Raw genomic sequence first — 17,701 nt, 5'->3', positions numbered from 1 at the left:
GGAAAGGCCTGGGTGAGTCATGATTTTTTTAGCGCTGTGTCTATACTGGTCCCATAACTTACTATAGGTTCTAAAAGTCGAAGTGAGCCCCTGAGTCATTCATTAACAATTGCGGCCAACACCCCGGATGGAATGCATTACCCTGAGAATGGAACGCTGTTAAGGGTGGATGCATACAGAATGATAACAGAAAATGACCCAACGTGGTTCAATTTACTGAAACGACGTAAAAAATCAAAGTGAATGCAAAGATATCCAAAAGCCATCAAATTTTATTAAATCCATTTCTGCTATCTTTCCGTGCCAACCCAACCTCAAGATCTCCGGTGCTCCGGCTCCCTCTCTTCCGGGCGCCACCCCACCCCCACTCACGTGGGACTCTGGGCGCTCTTAGGGCCGGCGACCGCCAGAACTCGTTCAACTCAACTAACTTTTATTAAGCGCCTGCTGTGTGCAAAACTCCGAACTCTGCGCTGGGCTGAAGAAACGTCAGTACTCCCTGCGCCTATTATGTACTCTCTAAAAGAGGAGCTCGGTCCACCCCACATCCCAGGCCTGCCTTCCCCCCAACTTCTACTCAATACATCCGCAGGTCCAAGTATCCATTCACAGCCTTCCGCCAGCCGGCGGGCCACAGAAAAAAGGCCTCGCCCCTGCTGCAGACCCACACGGTGGTGGTCGCGGCCACCAGTGACCTAAAACCCAATGGAGGTGCCCTACCCACCACGGCCTCGGCTCGGAACGGAGATTACTGCCCGGCCCACGTTCCCCAAACCGCGAGTGGCACAGACCAGAACAAGTGCTACCTCCCCACCCCCCAGTGCACGCGACTGGCCTGGCCCACACTCACGGCGTGCAGCGGTCGCTGTACTCATTAGCGATCGTTTCGATGCCACCGGCGCGGGCTACGGCGACGTAGCAGCTCTGGAACCCAAGGTCTATGCCCACCACCGACATGGCGCCGGCTACAGCTCGGGCTCGAGCCCCGGTCCGGCCGGCAAGACAGGACACGGACCCCGGCGGGGCTGGCGCGCGGAAAGACGGCCGTGTGGGCCGGGGAACCCGGGCTAGTTGGGGAAGTGAGGGTGACCACACGAGCCCCTCGGTTCTTAGAAGGAGAGCCGCGGCGGAGGGCACTGCTCAGACCGGCTCCGGCTCAGCGGCCGCAGAAGGTGCGCCGGTAGCGGGGGCGGAGAAGATCTCGAAAGATCTCGTTGCGACGAGAGTAAAGCTGCAGCGCGAGAACTGCGACGAGATGTTCTCGCGAGACCCCGGCACAGCTGCTTTTCCTTCTGAAGCCCCGCCCCCCGGTTGCGTACATGTTTACGTCACGTCCGGACCCAAAAACCTGGGAAGGGACTAAGCCGCAGAAAAGATGGTAGAGAGGCGGGGCTGGCCAATTGAGCCTGCGCACAGAACCGGCAGCCGCGCTCCTCGCGGCGGCGCGGAACCGAGAAGCAGCTCCTCTTCCAGAAGGAAATAGGAGCGCCGGTTTGAGGCAAAATACTGAGCAAGCGCTGTTGGCCTACTTCCGCCGTTTTTCTTTATTTCAGAGAAAGTTCCGGTTGTGGCACCTCCCGCGCCCCATCTTGTATTGAGCCCGGTAAAATGGGACCGCGCACTAATCCTCAAAGTTGGGAGAGCCTGGTCATCTCGCCTTGGTGGGGTCTGGTGTGTAGAAGAAAAGATTGCTGTTGGGCCCGGGCCCTGAACAGAGGTTTAGTTCAGGTTCTGTTAAAATCAGAGACAGCGCCCTTTGCGAAGGAGGGGAGGAAGTGACTCTCAATCCCACTGCCTTGATTTTTTTTCCCTCAGTCTTGCACCGTTTTCTAAACCGGTCCTGTCCTTAGATGCAGTTGCACCTAAAGGACCTACTGCACTTTAGCCTTTCAATCCCCAACCCATTTTAAGCACCTGTCTTGAACTGGATGCAAGAAACACGCATTCATAGGTACGTTCAGACATATCGGTAGCGCCAGGATTACATGAAGCAGGCACTCTCCCCTGCAGGGGCACCTGGGTAAGCAGGGAGTTGCGGAGAGTTATGATGTGTTCCTGGTATAGAGAGGAAGCCAGCTGGCAATCAGGAAGCAACTCTACGTAATGAGCATTTCTAATAAATCGCTTGAAGAAGTCTTAGAATACCAGGAATCTGAATCTCTGTGTCTCCAGTAATTTGATATGATTTCTTGTTCTAAGTATCTATTTTATGATTTTTTAAGGGCCCCCAACATTGTGTAAGCTTCAACCCCACAAAACCTGAATCCAACCAGTAACAGGAGTAGCTAAACAAGTAAATGGGATCCCCGTACAGGGTGGCAACTGTTACAACACAGAATGCTGGACACTAGGAAAAATAAAAGGCTGCTTTCAAGTTAGAAAAAAAGTAATAGCTAGCTAGTCTGGGTTGAAAAGAACTGCAGGAAGTACTGCTACTAGGTAGGCTGAATTGAAGACCTCCATCTCAGAGCTCAATCAATTATATTGGACCACTTAATAAAGTGGATAAACAAAGACAAAAGTAAATTTTCCCAAACCTCTGCGTTTGCTGTGTCAATGAAAAATCAATTACTTGTTCTAAGAAAGAAATGGAGGAGTTCCCTGGTGGTTCAGTAGGTTGAGGATCCTGCATTGTCACTGCTATAACACATGTTGAATCCTTGGCCCCGGGAACTTTGGCATGCTTCGGGTGCAGCCAAAAAAAAAAAGGAAAAATTTTATTTGAGCCAGATTTGAGGATTATAATCCAGAGGAGCATCTCAGAAAGCTCTGAGAAGTGTTCCCCTCTTTAGAAGTCTTGGCACAGTTATGTTTTTAGAGACAGAGGGCTGTACATTAAATGACATATTATTGGGAGTCCCCATTGTGGCACAGGGCAAACAAATCTGACTAGTATGCATGAGGATGCGGGTTCGATCCCTGGCCTCACTCAGTGGGTCGGGTGTCCCGAGTTGCTGTGAGCTGTGGTGTAGGTTGCAGACGTGGCTCAGATGCCAAATTGCTGTGGCTGTGGCATAGGCCAGCAGCTGTAGCTGTGATTCAACCCCTAGCCTGGGAACTTCCATATGCTTTTTAGTGCAGCCCTAAAAAGCAAAAAAAAAAAAAAAAAAAAAAAAAGACAAAAAATTCTTGTCTTGCCATAAAATAGGAATCTTATTTCACACCTGCTACCTAAAAAGCCACCTCAGTATCCAGGAACATTGCTTAAAATACATGTTATATGTCTTTAAACATGCTAATTACCACTCAGTTCTCACACTGTGGCTAAATCAAACCTGTTTTTGTCTTCAAAAAGAAGTACTGAGGAGTTCAGGACCTGCCATTGTGCTAACCTGAGGCTGTAATAGGAGGTGTGGAGTCAGGAAAAAAAGCCTTTGAAAAAGAACACAAAGACAAAAAGATGCTGGTACACTCATATTCAGAGCATTTTTGTTGTTGTCTTTTTAGGGCTGCCCCTGAGGCATATGGAGGTTCCCAGGCTGGGGGCCCAAGTGGAGCTGTAGCTGCTGGCCTAAACCACAGCCACAGCAATCCCAGATCCTTAACTCACTGAACAAGACCAGGGATAGAACCTGCGTCCTCATGGGTGCTAGTCAGATTCCTTTCTGCTGAACCATGACAGGAACTCTGACAGCATTATTCACAATAGCCAAAAGGTGGAAACAATCCAAATATAAACTGATGCAAGAATGTGTTTTTAACATACGGTATATAGTTACAATGGGACGTTATACAGCCTCAAAAAGGAACAAAAATTCTGACATTCTACAGCATGGATGAACCTTGAAAACATCATGCTAGGTCAAAGAAGCTAGACACATAAAAACAAATTTTGTATAATTCCATTTATACAAGGCACTGAAAATAGGCAAATTCATAGAAAGTAGAAGAGTGGTCACTAGGGCCCTGCTGGTGAGAGGGAATGGAGAGTTTTTGTTTAGCAGGTGTAGAGTTTCACTTTGTGATGATGAATGAGTTGCGGAGATGGACAGTAGTGATGGCTGCAAAACAATGTGACTATATTAAAACCACGTACCTATACACATAAAAATGGTTTGGGGGAGTTTCCTGGTGGCCTATGGGGTTAAGGATTTGGCGTTGTCACTGCTATGGCTTAGGTTCCATCCCTGGCCCAGGAACTTCCTCATGCTATGGGCGTGGCCAGAAAAAAAAAAAAAAAAGTTTTGCAAGCAAGCTCCCTAGTGGTCTAGTGGTGAGGATTCAGCACTTTCACTGCTGAGGCCCTGTTTCACTCGCTGATCTGGGGACTGAGAACTCATGTCAAGCCGCTGCATGCCAAGGCCAAAAATAAAAATAGTCATCTTTTTTATAAATGACTTAAATGGTAGGTTTTGTTATGTATATTTTACCACAATTTAAAAAATAAAATAACATCAAAAATTGACCTTGAACTGCCTTCCTTTATCTCCTATTTTTCTTCCAACTATGAGGATATCAATAATACCAAAGACATTACTGGCCCTAATTATGGCAAGAGTCGTATCTGTCTGCTGTGGATTATTAAGCACTGGACAAACAGAAGCCAGGCTTCAAGCAGGTAGGGGATCCCTGGAGAAAGAGAACTAGGCATGACTTTCTTGACATAAAAGAAGCCATTTTTGACCTAAGCCATTTTATGATCTAAGCCTGATCACAGTGCTTGCCCTTGAATGGGTCTCAGTAATTAAGATCGTAAGGGAAGTGAGAGAACGCAGGAAAAAAGGGAAAGAAACAATAGTTCGGCCATAAAACAGAGTTCTACTTCCTCCTTAAGTGACAAAACAGTCTGATACACATTTTTGAGTTCTGCCAGGACTAAGGCCCCCACCTAGGTGGAGAATGTTGAACTTCTCTCACCCTTTTGGCTTCAATCAGCTAAAGCTTTGTCTCAGTTATATGTTGAATTATCTGCTCAAGCCTTTTCATGAATCTGCATACACCATTCAAGCCTCTTCAGGGATATGCAGGTACCCTTAGCTTAAAACTTCCCCCAATTTTTTTTTTTTTTGGCCACACCCACAGCATGCAGAAGTTCCCAGGCTAGGGACTGAACCCACACCTCAGCAGTGACCTGAGCCACAGCAGTGAAAATGCTGGATCCTTTCATTGCTAGGCCACCAGGGAACTCCAAAACTCTCCCAGTTTTGCCGTTGGGAGACACTGCTTTGAGAAAGATCCCGGAGTTCTTACTTGCTGCAAGTAAGAAATTCTTCCTTCTCTGGATCTTTGGCTTGTTTGTGTCTTTTAGCTGAACAGCCACCAAGAGGGGAACTGAGTTTTCAGGTAAAGAGGCTGCCCTAGGCTGAAGTGCCTAAACTCCCTAAAAGATCCCTATGTCTGGGTGGTGGGCTCTGTCTCTGTCTTCCACACTGCGGGAGGCCTCCACAGCCTTTAGCTAAGCTGGCCAAAAACACATCCATATCTTTTTCTGTTCCAACTTCATACCTACCTGCCTTATTTGCCTTGGCACTGCTTTGATTTTAAAATACTATTGGTCCTATCAATCTTTTTAACCATTTGTCCTTCTCAAAATAAAGTATAACTAACATTAGTCACAGAGAGTACTCATCCTGCTAAAAATAATTTCCTTGATCATCCAACTTATAGCTCAAGAGGCTATTTTGGGATATTTAAATAAATGAAGTCAGAAAAAGTTATTTAAGAATTCTAAAGAATTTAAAGGGGCAAGTTTCCAAGAAGCACGATGGTGAAGCAATAAAGTTGCCAGAACATTTAATGTTAGAGGCCCCAAGGGTGGAACACAAGTTCTTTTCATTTAGCAGCGTATTTTAGGAGGAATTTGCCTTTCTCTGGTACAATGATTAAATTTAGCTCTAAACAGATAACAAGGTCATTGTTTGTTTGTTTGTTTTTTCTTTTTTGGCTGCCCCTTAGTGTATGGAGTTCTGGGGCCAGGAATCAGAGCCAAGATGCAATTGCAACCCACACAGGAATTTTTTTTTTTTTTTTTTCTTTTTAGGGCCGCACCCTCGGCATATGGAGGTTCCCAGGTAGGGGTCAAATTGGAGCTACAGCTGCCAGCCTACACCACAGCCACAGCAATTCGTGACCTACACCACAGCTCACGGCAATGCCAGATCCTTAACCCACTGAGAAAGGCCAGGGGTCGAACCCGAAACCTCATGGTTCCTAGTCAGATTCTTCTCGCTGTGCCATGACGGGAACTCCTACACAGCATTCTTTAATCCACTGTGCCACGCTAGGGATTGAACCTGTGTCCCGGCGCTGCCAATCTTGTTGTGCCACAGCAGGAACTCCTTTTTGTTTTAAATCTACAGTGTTCATAGCCTGCCCACCATAAAAGTTTCTCAGTCTGTTGGGAATTCATAATCTTCCTTGCCAAGTGTCCAGTGGAATCCTGCCTACATCTCTAGCTCCTGCAGTGTGTGCCAGATACTGTGCTGAGTGATTTGGGTATCACAATTCAAATAATATAATATCAGAGAGGAAGAGAGAAGGAGGAGGGAGGGAAGGGAGGAAGAAAAAGAAAACCAGTTTAAAGTTTGTTTAGTTATAAATACAAGAAGTTCCGGCTAAAGAGTTGTAGATCACAACTGAATCTCCTGCATTTTTCCCTCGAGCATTTTTCTAATCATAATACTCTTCTGACATAGAAAGTACCATTCCAGTCTGCTTCTAACTCCAAATTGGCTGAAATCCTGTGTCCTTCCTCACTCTATCGTCCTGCCTGCTTACGGAGTAGCCCTATGATCTCATTCTGAGGTCCTTCCGCAAAGTTCCACTCTCTTGCCCTTATTCGGGCTGATTTTCACTTATGCATTTGTCCTTCGTTGTCATCAGTCCCAACCCTTTTCTTCTAAGTAATCTTAAAGTGCTGGGTGAACTTCGCACCGATTTCTCGAGACCAGGCAAGCAGATCAGAAAATGTTGACCCTTTCTTCTAGGTCTCTTGATCACTGATAATTTTCCTGGCCTGACTCACCTCCTTAATTCCGGCCTCCACCCTCTCCTCAACCAGCCCCAGACTCGGTCTTCATCCACCTCTAGCAGCTGACATTCCAGCTCCACCCCAAAGTCCTGCCTGTGGGTCTGGTCTGCTGAGAGCAGAAACGTGACTCTGAACTGCTCTACTCAGTTAGTTCTGCTCTGGCTTGTCCTGTTCCTGAGTACAGAGGAACCCCCCCCGCCCCCGCCCCCAGGGAGCTATGCTGCCACAGTAGCCACTGCCTGCCGTGTCATGTCTACAAACGACAAACCTCTCTTTACCATCTTTTGTTCACACTATCAGACCCATCAGGACTCAGTGTACCCTGTGCTGGTTTCCCTTCAGCCGCATACAGCTCCTTTGTCTCAGGACAGAATGCTCGCGCTAGGACTCGAGGACAATGATTTTAAAAGGTCCTGTGGCCTCTGATAATACTTCACTTTTCAGGTTTCCTGACTGAAGAGGCATCTGGAGTGTGAATATGTCTAATTGGAGAAACCAGTGTTACGGGAACAGCATTCCTAGGAACAATTTCACGTGGCATTCCGCCCATGCATTGCTTCACAACCGAAGGAGGACCATTAATTTTCTTGTGGACATGTAGCCAATGTCCAAATGCAATGTGAGTTCAAAATCTAAATATATCACAGACGATTCCAGTTTGACACTTGAACACCAGCCGTGCGAGCCCTAACTCAGAGGAGAGGGACTAACATGTTTTCCTGGCAACGGCACAGGAATGTATCCCCATGGCTAAGGGAAGCAGCAACAGCAGGCATCAGCAGGCTGAAACAAGAGAACTGACTAGAGCTCACTTTGGAGTTTCTCTTCCAGACAAGACAAAGACAAGCCTGAAAAAGGTAACGAGAAGCAGCTTCCTCTCTGGAGATAACTGTGAAACACAAAGCATGACAAGAACGTTATGTATTCTGGAAAGGCTTTCAAAGAATCAGGTGCTCAGCAAAGAGTAGAAATGTGGTTAAAAAATCCTTCTTCACGACTGGATGACTGGTCCTTTAAGCCTACTATGTAGTCTATTAAATATGGATATATTTTGTGCCATTTCCACTGAAGGCAAAAGTTTGTTTTTGAAAAAGAGCAGTGGCCTTAAAGATCCCAGCTTGGTTCAGTAGTCTGTGCCAGGGAGCAGGGCTTGGGATGTCTTTTTTTTTTTTTTTTCTTTTTTCTTTTTTCTTTTTTTTTTTTGTCTTTTTGCTATTTCTTTGGGCCGCTCCCACGGCATATGGAGGTTCCCAGGCTAGGGGTCGAATCGGAGCTGTAGCCACTGGCCTACGCCAGAGCCACAGCGACGCGGGATCCAAGCCGCGTCTGTGACCTACACCACAGCTCATGGCAACGCCGGATCGTTAACCCACTGAGCAAGGGCAGGGACCGAACCCGCAACCTCATGGTTCCTAGTCGGATTCATTAACCACTGCGCCACGACGGGAACTCCCTTTTTTTTTTTTTAATGCCAGTAGTATCAGCACATGTTGTGAGGAGGCAGGAAGGAGTAGCATGTTCATCTTTGATGTATCATCTTGCCCCTAAATGAGATGAGATCCAGGGGGGCAAGAAGCCCCCATCCACTAAAAGTTCTCTTTCAAGTCATTCAGAATGGCAGTGGAGTAACTAAAATGCCTCCATGAAGGCATCTCTCTAATGTTCTTTCTTGGAGGGCTTCTTCTCTAAAAGTAAAATCCCCTTCCAAAGTAGAGGCGACACAGTGACCATCGGGCATCTGCATGTAAATGACCTGAAAATGATTGACAGAAGTTCACAAAGGAGCTCCTTTCGTTCTCCCTTCCAACTCTCTCTCTCTCTCTCTCTTTGACACACACACACACATACACACCCCACTCAGCTTTTACTTCGGATTCCTTAGGTGAGTGTCTTTCTCTAGAATTTTCGGGAGAATTTCCTAAAGCACTGCGATATTTGAGAGTTGCTGGTACTTGCTAAAGCAAAGTTGGTCATTTGCCCTCTGTGAGGAATAGCTCTCTTGACTAAAGGCGTGGCTTCTGGTAGCTGAGCCACCCTGTCACAACGACAGGAGGGAACACAGTGTAATGAAGCTGTAATAATTACAACTGTGTACCAGGAAGGACAAAGACAAACAGAAATAAAAGTCCAGAAACAGGAGTTCTCCAGTGACCCAGCAGGTTAAGGATCTGGCTTTGTTACTGCAGCATTTGAGGTTGCTGCTGTGGCTTGGGTTCAATCCCTGGCCTGGGAAATTTCTCATGCCATTGGAAAGGCCAAAAAAGAAAGGTGAAAAAATGGTTAAAATAATAAATTGTGTGTTATGTATACTTTCCCGCAATAAAAAAATTATTTTTTGACAACTTCGTAAGAAATATCCTTAATACCTGTGACATCAAATATTATATATATATACATATATATATATACACACACACATATATACACATAGTTATCATGTCAATCAGAAAAAATAGGTCAGGAATTCCCATCATGGCTCAGCAGTTAACAAACCCAACTAGTATCCATGAGGATGTCGGTTCAATCCCTGGCCTCGATCAGTGAGTTAAGGATCCGGCATTGCCATGAACTGTGGTGTAGATTGCAGACACAGCTTGGATGTAGCAATGCTGTGGCTGTGGCATAGGCTGGCAGGTGCAGCTCCAATTAGACCCCTAGCCTGGGAACTTCCATATGTCACAGGTGTGGCTCTAAAAAAAAATAATAATATCAAAAGACCAGAAAAAATAGGCCAAAGATTAGAAAACGACATTTACTAAAAAATTCATACAGCAAATAAATATAAAATGTTCGGCCTCGTGTGGAATTTTTAAAAATACTAATTAAAACAATAATGACATTCTATTTTTTCATAGCATATTGGAAAAACAATATAATATGATATAAAACAAATTGCAGTACCCCTTATTGGTGAAGGTATCAGGGAAAATATGATCTGGTTCTGTTTTCCTAGAGAGAATTTTGGAAAAAGTATACACACTCTGTGACAACAATTCTACTTCAAGGATTATATCCTTAAAAAACAATGGACAGGGAGTTCCCGTCGTGGTGCAGTGGAAACAAATCTGACTAGAAATCATGAGGTTGCGGGTTCCATCCCTGGCCTCCCTCAGTGGGTTAAGGATCTGGCATTGCCATGAGGTGTGGTGTAGGTCGCAGATGCAGCTCGGATCTGCCATTGCTGTGGCTCTGGCATAGGCCGGCAGCTACAGCTCTGATTAGACCCCCTAGCCTGGGAACCTCCATATGCCAAGGGAGCGGCCCTAGAAAAAGGCAAAAAGACAAAAAAAAAAAAAAGGAAAGAATATATTACAGTTATTATAAAATGTACATTGCCTGACACACAGCAATTGATCAGGAAATATGAGAGATGGTTGTTACTGCTGTTGCTCAAATAGGATTATTCTGTGAGATTTTTCCCATTCCCAGTTGTCCCGAATTGGGAATTAGGGCCCACAGGTAAGAACAGGAAAGTGCTAACTCACCCCCACCCTTAAGAAAATTGCCAGGAATTGGAGCCAGCCACCTCCCCCCAGAGAGTAACAGAAACAGCCTAGACATTTCCAGCCTCCTTCCTACTCCAACCCACCCAGCCTCCATCTCTGTGGAATGGGGATGAGTGAGAGGGACAGGGTGACTTGCTTTGTGGGGAATGCAGAATTACTTCATGGTGAGAAGAGATTTCCTCCTCCCACCAAAGAGGGGCAGAAGGCATTGTCTCTCTAGGGAAGACAAGTGAGAAGGGAATCCCTTGCAAAGATGGGAGAGGGAGTTCCTGTCATGGCTCAGTGGAAATGAATCTGACTAGCATCCATGAGGATCCAGGCTCCATCCCCAGCCTCACTCAGTGGGCTACGGATCCAGTGTTGCCCTGAGCTGTGGTGTGGGTGGCAGACACAGCTCGGATCCGGCATTGCTGCGGCTGTGGCGTAGGCTGGTGGCTGCAGCTCCAATTCAGCCCCTAGGCTGGGAACACCCATAGGCCTTGGGTGCGACCCTAAAAAGCAAAAAAAAAAAAAAAAAAAAAAGACTGGAGAGGGGTACATAGGGTACATAGGGAGGGGAAACCTCCATTCTCGGCCTTAGTTGGCCGCATGGGGAGGCAGCATGCTTACCAGTTTCCTCCTTTGAACAAAGGAGGAACAAATAGGAACAAAAGAATACTGGAGAGAGCTAGCCAGATGAAGGAACCACGGAAGGATAGTGGCATGGCGTGACAAGGAAATATATAGTTCTTCTGGATCCCCCGCATGGTGGAATAGGTGGCTGAATTTGGACGCTTTCACCGGACCCAAGACGGCTGCTGGCTGGGAGACACCCTTGGAACAAGAGGCAACAGTGAAAAAGGAATGATGATGGGGGAGCTGGGATCCTCCTCATCAGGGAGCTAAGGAGTGGGGTCCTCCAAGGACATCTCTGCTGGGCACGTGCCACACAGTCCGTTAACACAGAGGCCCATCAGCATAGACTAGAGAAGCAGTGACAGCTGACAGCATTACGGACACTCATTACAGACTCTTGCTGAGCCACAAAGGGAACTCCAGGGTTATTTTGATTTTGGTTTCTGTCACTTGCAACCTGAGTAGCCATGACTACTACATTTAAAACCCACCTTCCAGAGTTCCGGTGTGGCTCAACAGGTTAAGAACCTGACATAGTGTCTGTGAGGATCCAGCTTTGATCCCTGGCCTCACTTAGTGGGTTAAAGATCCCGCATTGCTGCAAGCTGTGGGGTAGGTCACAATTGGGGCTCGGATCTTATGTTGCTGTGGCTCTGGTGTAGGATGGCAGCTGCAGCTCTAATTTGACTCCTAGCCCAGGAACTTTCATATGCCACAGGTGCATCCCTAAAAGGAAAAAAAAATAACAATAAAAATTTTTTAAATTAAAAAAAATAAAACCCACCTTCCAAATGCAGTAAGTATCTTCATATAAAAATGCTTGGGATTAAAGTTCACTTTGAAGATTTATCAATGATAAAAAGCCCTTCATATGCACGTTCACCAGATTTACTGCAAAATGTATACAAATATCAAATCGTTATGCTGTACACCCAAAAGTAATATAATGTTATATGTCCATTATACCTCAAAAAAAGAAAAAAGGGAGTTCCTGATGTGGCTCAGTGGTTAACAAATCCAGCTAGGAACCATGAGGTTGCGGGTTCCATCCCTGGTCTCGCTGAGTGGGTTAAGGATCCGGCATTGCCATGAGCTATGGTGTAGGTGGAAGACGAGGCTTGGATCTCGAGTTGCTGTGGCTGTGGTGCAGGCCGGCAGCTACAGCTCCGATTAGACCCCTAACCTGGGAACCTCCATATACCATGCGTGGGGCCCTCAAAAGACAAAAGACAAAAAAAAAAAAAGAAAAAAGAAAAAAAAAAAAAAAAAGAAAAGAAAAGAAAGAAAGAAAAAGAAGCATTCGAATATTTAAAATTCAGAGTCAGGGCATATATGGTTTTTCACAAAAATAATCATGGTCCACCATGCAATGAATGGAAAGTTCTAGTACCTAAAGTGGACAAGATTTACAGATGATGGCAAAATTGGAAGCAAATCCTAACAATGTCCAGAGTAAACTCAAGTTTGATCATATTCTTGAAAGACTAATAAGAACCAGATGTTGCAACAAGAAAATCTTGATAGTGAATTTACCGATAACAAGTACAAGAAAAGGATCCGTTGACAATTCCAGAGCCTGTCTGGAACCTGAGCTGATGCTTCTCACACGCAGAAAAAGATACACTTCTCAACCCTGAAGTCCTCTTAGGCTGAATCTGCTTTTTGTGGAGAAAGTCTATCTTGCTATTCTTGTTCATAAAACAAAGTATATTTACTGTTCTCTTTCTGCTTTACACACCACTTAAACTGAATCCCGACTTAGTATTTTTCTGATTAGCATTCTTTTTTTTTGTCTTTTTAGGGCTGCACCCTCAGCATATGAACGTTCCCAAGCCAGGGGCCTAATCGGAGCTGTAGCCACTGGCCTATGCCACAGCCACAGCAACACAAGATCCGAGCCACATCTGTGACCTACATGACAGCTCACGGCAACACTGGATCATTAACCCACTGAGCAAGGCCAGGGATCAAACCCTACCTCATGATTCCTAGTCGGATTTGTTTCTGCTGTGCCATGACGAGAACTCTCCTGATTAGCATTCTAATGAGAAATGAAGTAGCTTGGTGAGTTTGGTACTAGTAGTACTGGTACCCTAGAAAAAATAAGCAAAGTTTTTTCAGTTGTTTTATCTATCACACAAAGGACTCTTAATAATATATTACTTGATTCATATTTTTTAAATCTTAAGATATATACTCATGAACAATACTGATTTTTTTTTAATCTTTTTAGGGCTGCACCTGCAACATATGGAAGTTCCTAGGCTAGGGGTGGAATCGGAGCTGCAGCTGCCAGCCTGCACCACAGCCAGAGCAATGCCAGACCCCAGCTGCGCCTGCAACCTACACCATGGCTCATGGCAACGCTGGATCATTAACCCACTGAGTGAGGCCAGGGATTGAACCCACCTCCTCATGGATACTAGTTGGGTGGTTATCACTGAGCCACAACAGGAACTCCAACAATACTGATTTTTTTTTAAAGTTTAATTTCTATGTGCCTAAGGACCTAACAGTAAATTGTGTTTTTCCGTATGTTTTTTACATTCACCAAAAGTAAAACTTTCCATTAAGTCAAAAACTTGGAGTTCCCATCATGGCTCAGTGGTTAACAAATCCGACTAGGAACCATGAGGTTGCTGGTTCGATCCCTGGCCTTGCTCAGTGGGTTAAGGATCCGGCGTTGCCGTGAGCTGTGGTGTAGGTCGCAGATGTGGTTCAGATCTGGCGTTGCTGTGGCTTCGGCGCAGGCCAGCAGCTGTAGCTCCAGTTCGACCCCTAGCCTGGGAACCGCCATATGCTGCAGGAGCAGCCCTAGAAAAAAGGCAAAAAGACAAAAAAAAAAAAAAAAAAAAAAAAAAAGTAGTCAAAAACTTAAGAAATAATTTTGTCTAGACTGAATAGAGAAAATGGGTCTGTATGAAACTCAAATTTTCAAAAAAGAAACCAATTCTACAGGAAATCTGACACCTTTTTTAGGTGCTGATAACAGCTGCAAGGAGCTGTCAGAATTTCACAGTAGAAGAGCAATGTCCACTAAGAGCCAAGAAGGGGGATAGGAGTTAGGTGGACAATGTGAAATGCAAAAAACTGACACCTTCATTCCATTCCAGATGGACTGATGTGATGGGGGACTCTCATTCCTCATGACTCCTGTTGCGTAACAGTATCTTGTGATTTGTCACATCATGAAAGAATATTCTATATCTTGATTGAGGTGGTGGGTCAGTCTTTTGTGGTTACATGAGTGTATATATTTGTTTAAATTGGTCAAATTATGTGGTTTAAATCTGGGCATTTTAATTGTATGTTAAATACTTCATTTCTTAAAAATATTACATATCTGGAGTTCCAGTAGGGGCTCAGTGGTTTTGAGCCCGACCAGAATCCATGAGCACACAGGTCGATCCCTGACCTCACTCAGTGCTAAGGATCCGGCGTTGCTGTGAGCTGAGGTGTAGGTTGCAGGTGCGGTTTGGATCCCATGTTGCTGTGGCTGTGGAGCAGGCCGACAACTACAGCTCCAATTCAATCCCTAGCTTGCAAACCTCCATATGCAGGGGGTGCAGCCCTAAAAAGACAAAAACAGACCAAAAAAAAGAATTTAGAGCACAGAAATTTATCATCCTCACCAGAAAAGGGAGCAAGAAAGAGAGCAGAGATGGGGATTTTCATTTCAGCTAGTTCTCTCTTTGTTTGCCTTATGACCTTTCTAAATATTTGGCCACTGTAGGCCTTTGCAAAAACTGTGTTACCTCTGATATCTAGGTATGAAAAATCTACATAGAAAGATCTTGTTGAGACGTCCTATGCTAGGATATATAATGTATATCTTTTGCTTTTTCTGCTCAGCATTCATTCTCTAAAGTATTGCTCTCGTCTTCCTCATTCTGGTTGCCTGCTAATGGTAGAATCTTACCCCTGACTGGGGGCCTGGGTGCATCTCAGTAAGAAGCCAAGAAAACTCATAGCTGTGAACCTCACTGTTGAGATCAGGGCACACAGGTACTGCAGGGGGGCTGATCTAATACCTGCTGGCCATCGCCTAAAGGGGGAGCACTCAAGTTCCCATGACTAAGAGCTAGACTTTTCTGGTTCAATGCCTTCTCAAGGCTTGGTGTGCACTTCTTGTTTCTAGGTTAGGAGCTAGCCAACAAACTACCAATAACTTCTTTGTTTATTTAGCCAAAGTTGCATTTTGTGCTTCTTGCAATTGAATCCTAAAAGACATAAGGGAACTCATTCTATATTACCTCAAAGTACAGTCACCCCTCAGGTATCCTTGGGGAACTGGTTTCAGGATCCCCTCCACCCCATACACACTCGAGTTCCTTATATAAAATGGCACAGTATTTGCATAAAATCTACAGATGTCCTCCTGTATACTTTTTTTTTTTTTTTTTTTTTTTGTCTTTTTAGGGCCGCCCCCACGGCATATGGAGGTTCCTAGGCTAGGGGTCAAATCGGAGCTGTAGTTGCTGGCCTACACCACAGCCACAGCAACACCAGATCCAAGCCATGTCTGTGACCTACACCACAGCTCACAGCAATGCTGGATCCTTAACCCACTGAGTGAGGCCAGGAATCCAACCTGTGTCCTCATGGATGCTAGTCAGGTTCTTTTCTGCTGAGCCATATGGGAGTTCCCTCTTGTATACTTTAAATCATCTCTAGGTTACTTACAATACCTAAGGCTATTATGTAAATGCTATTTAAACAGTGTAAATACAACGTAAATACTATGTAAACAGTTGCCAGGGCAAATTCAAGTTTTGCTTTTTGGAACTTTCTGGGAATTTTTTTCCCCAAGTATTTTTGTTCTGCAATTGATAGACTCCATAGACCTTTGACCCACAGATAAGGAGGGCCGACCATAATTAAAACTAGCTGGAGAGGAGAGGAGAGTTGTATTGTGGAAAAAGCTCAGGCAGGGAGCCTTAGATAAATGACTTAAAGACTTCTGCATCTCAGTCCCTTAATTTGTAAAACATGGATCCTTTGGAGGCAAGACACAGAACCCCAACCTGAACCCTATTAATCACAGGAAAGCTGTGATAACCCCAAAAACTGAAGGAAGAGACAATCAAGTCTAGGTAGGTCATTCTTGCCTCTCTATCTGCCTCTCTCTGCACGTAAACTTCTCTCCTCCACCAACAAATCCTGTATTCACAAGCACACAGCTTCACAATCACTTCATGAAGGCACATCACAGCAAGGCCTCGATCAAGGCCCGGGGACCCTCAAGAACCCAAGCAGCTGTGTGTGAAGATCAGAGAATGTGACACAACGTTTGAGTAGTTTTCAAGCCCTCTTGAAAAGTGGAAATCATTGAGGAAGGCAGCTCTTACGCCATTCCAGGGAACTTCAGGTACCACTCTCACCCCCAAGCCAGAGGCGGAAGCAAGGGCCATCCTTTTCTCACTCGGAGGACCACAGCCTCAAACCTACAAAGGCCCGAATGCCTTTCTACTAGTCCCCTCACATGGCCACTACACTTTACAAACCAAATGATCTCCCTGCTCTGAACGTCTCCCTTACTTAGCCAACTTGGTTAAATTCACTTATCCTACTGGAAGAGGAGCTCTTTTTATTATATGCAAAGGCATATAAAGAACACACATTTGATTTTGCACCAGGATGCAATTTTACAACGCTGTTTTCTGAACAACAATTTGAGCAGCAAAATGCAATTATTGAATTTTAACCCATAAAACAACATAAACATCCATGAGTCCACAGTACCGTTGAGTAAATGAATGGGGGGGGGAAGAGGCAACTCTTCCTTATAATTCCAATTAGTGTAGAAGCAAAGAGGGAAATGGAAAATCACCATCTGCTAAACATCAGAGTAATGACTATTGTAAACAAGGTCCACTGAAAGTAGTGGGTGACTCTGAGGACAAACAATTTGCAAAGTCTCAGAATATCTCCTTCAAGGTATCTATTAACTAAAAAGGGGAAAGATGGCAACTTTATAATGAGCAAACTTGATGAAGCCACCTTAACCAAGGTATCAACGTCAACATCACGAATAATAAATGACATGTTGGCATGAGGAATTCTTCATTTTTGTGGTGTTCTCCCAAAAAGCGTTAACATCCCTTCAGTCATAAGAAAAACACCAGATAAACCCAAATGGAGGGACATTAGACAAAATTGTCAAAAGCGACAAGGGCATGAAAGACAAGGAAAGACTAAGGAACTTGGAGACAGCAGCAGACTCAGAAGCAACTGCATGTACTTTCTGGGTAATATAATGGAACCGAAGTAGACATTATGGGAAAACTGGTGAAATACATGTAAGGTTTTTGGTTTAATTAACTATTAAACCAAATACTTGATCAAATGTTAATATTTTAGTTCTGATCATGGTACTATGGTTATGTAAGATGCTCACATCAGGGGAAGCTTATGAGGTACACATGGACTGCAGTATTTTTACAAATTTTCTGTAAATCTACAGTCAGTTCACAACAGCAAGTTCAAAAGCAGAGGAGTTATTTCGGGACTTGGTTAAGGATTCAGTGTTGTTACTGAGTGGCTTGGGTTCAAGCCCTGGCCTGGGAACTTCTGCATGTGGTGGGTACAGCCCACAAATAAATAAATAAAC

General features: G+C 44.8%; 1 protein-coding gene across 1 annotated transcript in view; it reads right to left on the bottom strand.

Annotated features, from left to right (window-relative positions):
• HSPA4 (heat shock protein family A (Hsp70) member 4) overlaps positions 1–1,310 on the bottom strand; it is a 45,389-nt gene extending 44,079 nt beyond the window's left edge. The window contains exon 1 of the mRNA XM_005661654.3: positions 851–1,310. Within this exon, the coding sequence (XP_005661711.1) occupies positions 851–957 (107 nt within the window). The 5' untranslated portion in view covers positions 958–1,310. The remainder of the gene's footprint in view (positions 1–850) is intronic.

This window comes from Sus scrofa, chromosome 2 (assembly GCF_000003025.6).
Source record: "Sus scrofa isolate TJ Tabasco breed Duroc chromosome 2, Sscrofa11.1, whole genome shotgun sequence".
NCBI lineage: Eukaryota > Metazoa > Chordata > Mammalia > Artiodactyla > Suidae > Sus > Sus scrofa.
This window is presented reverse-complemented; position numbering and strand designations above follow the sequence as displayed.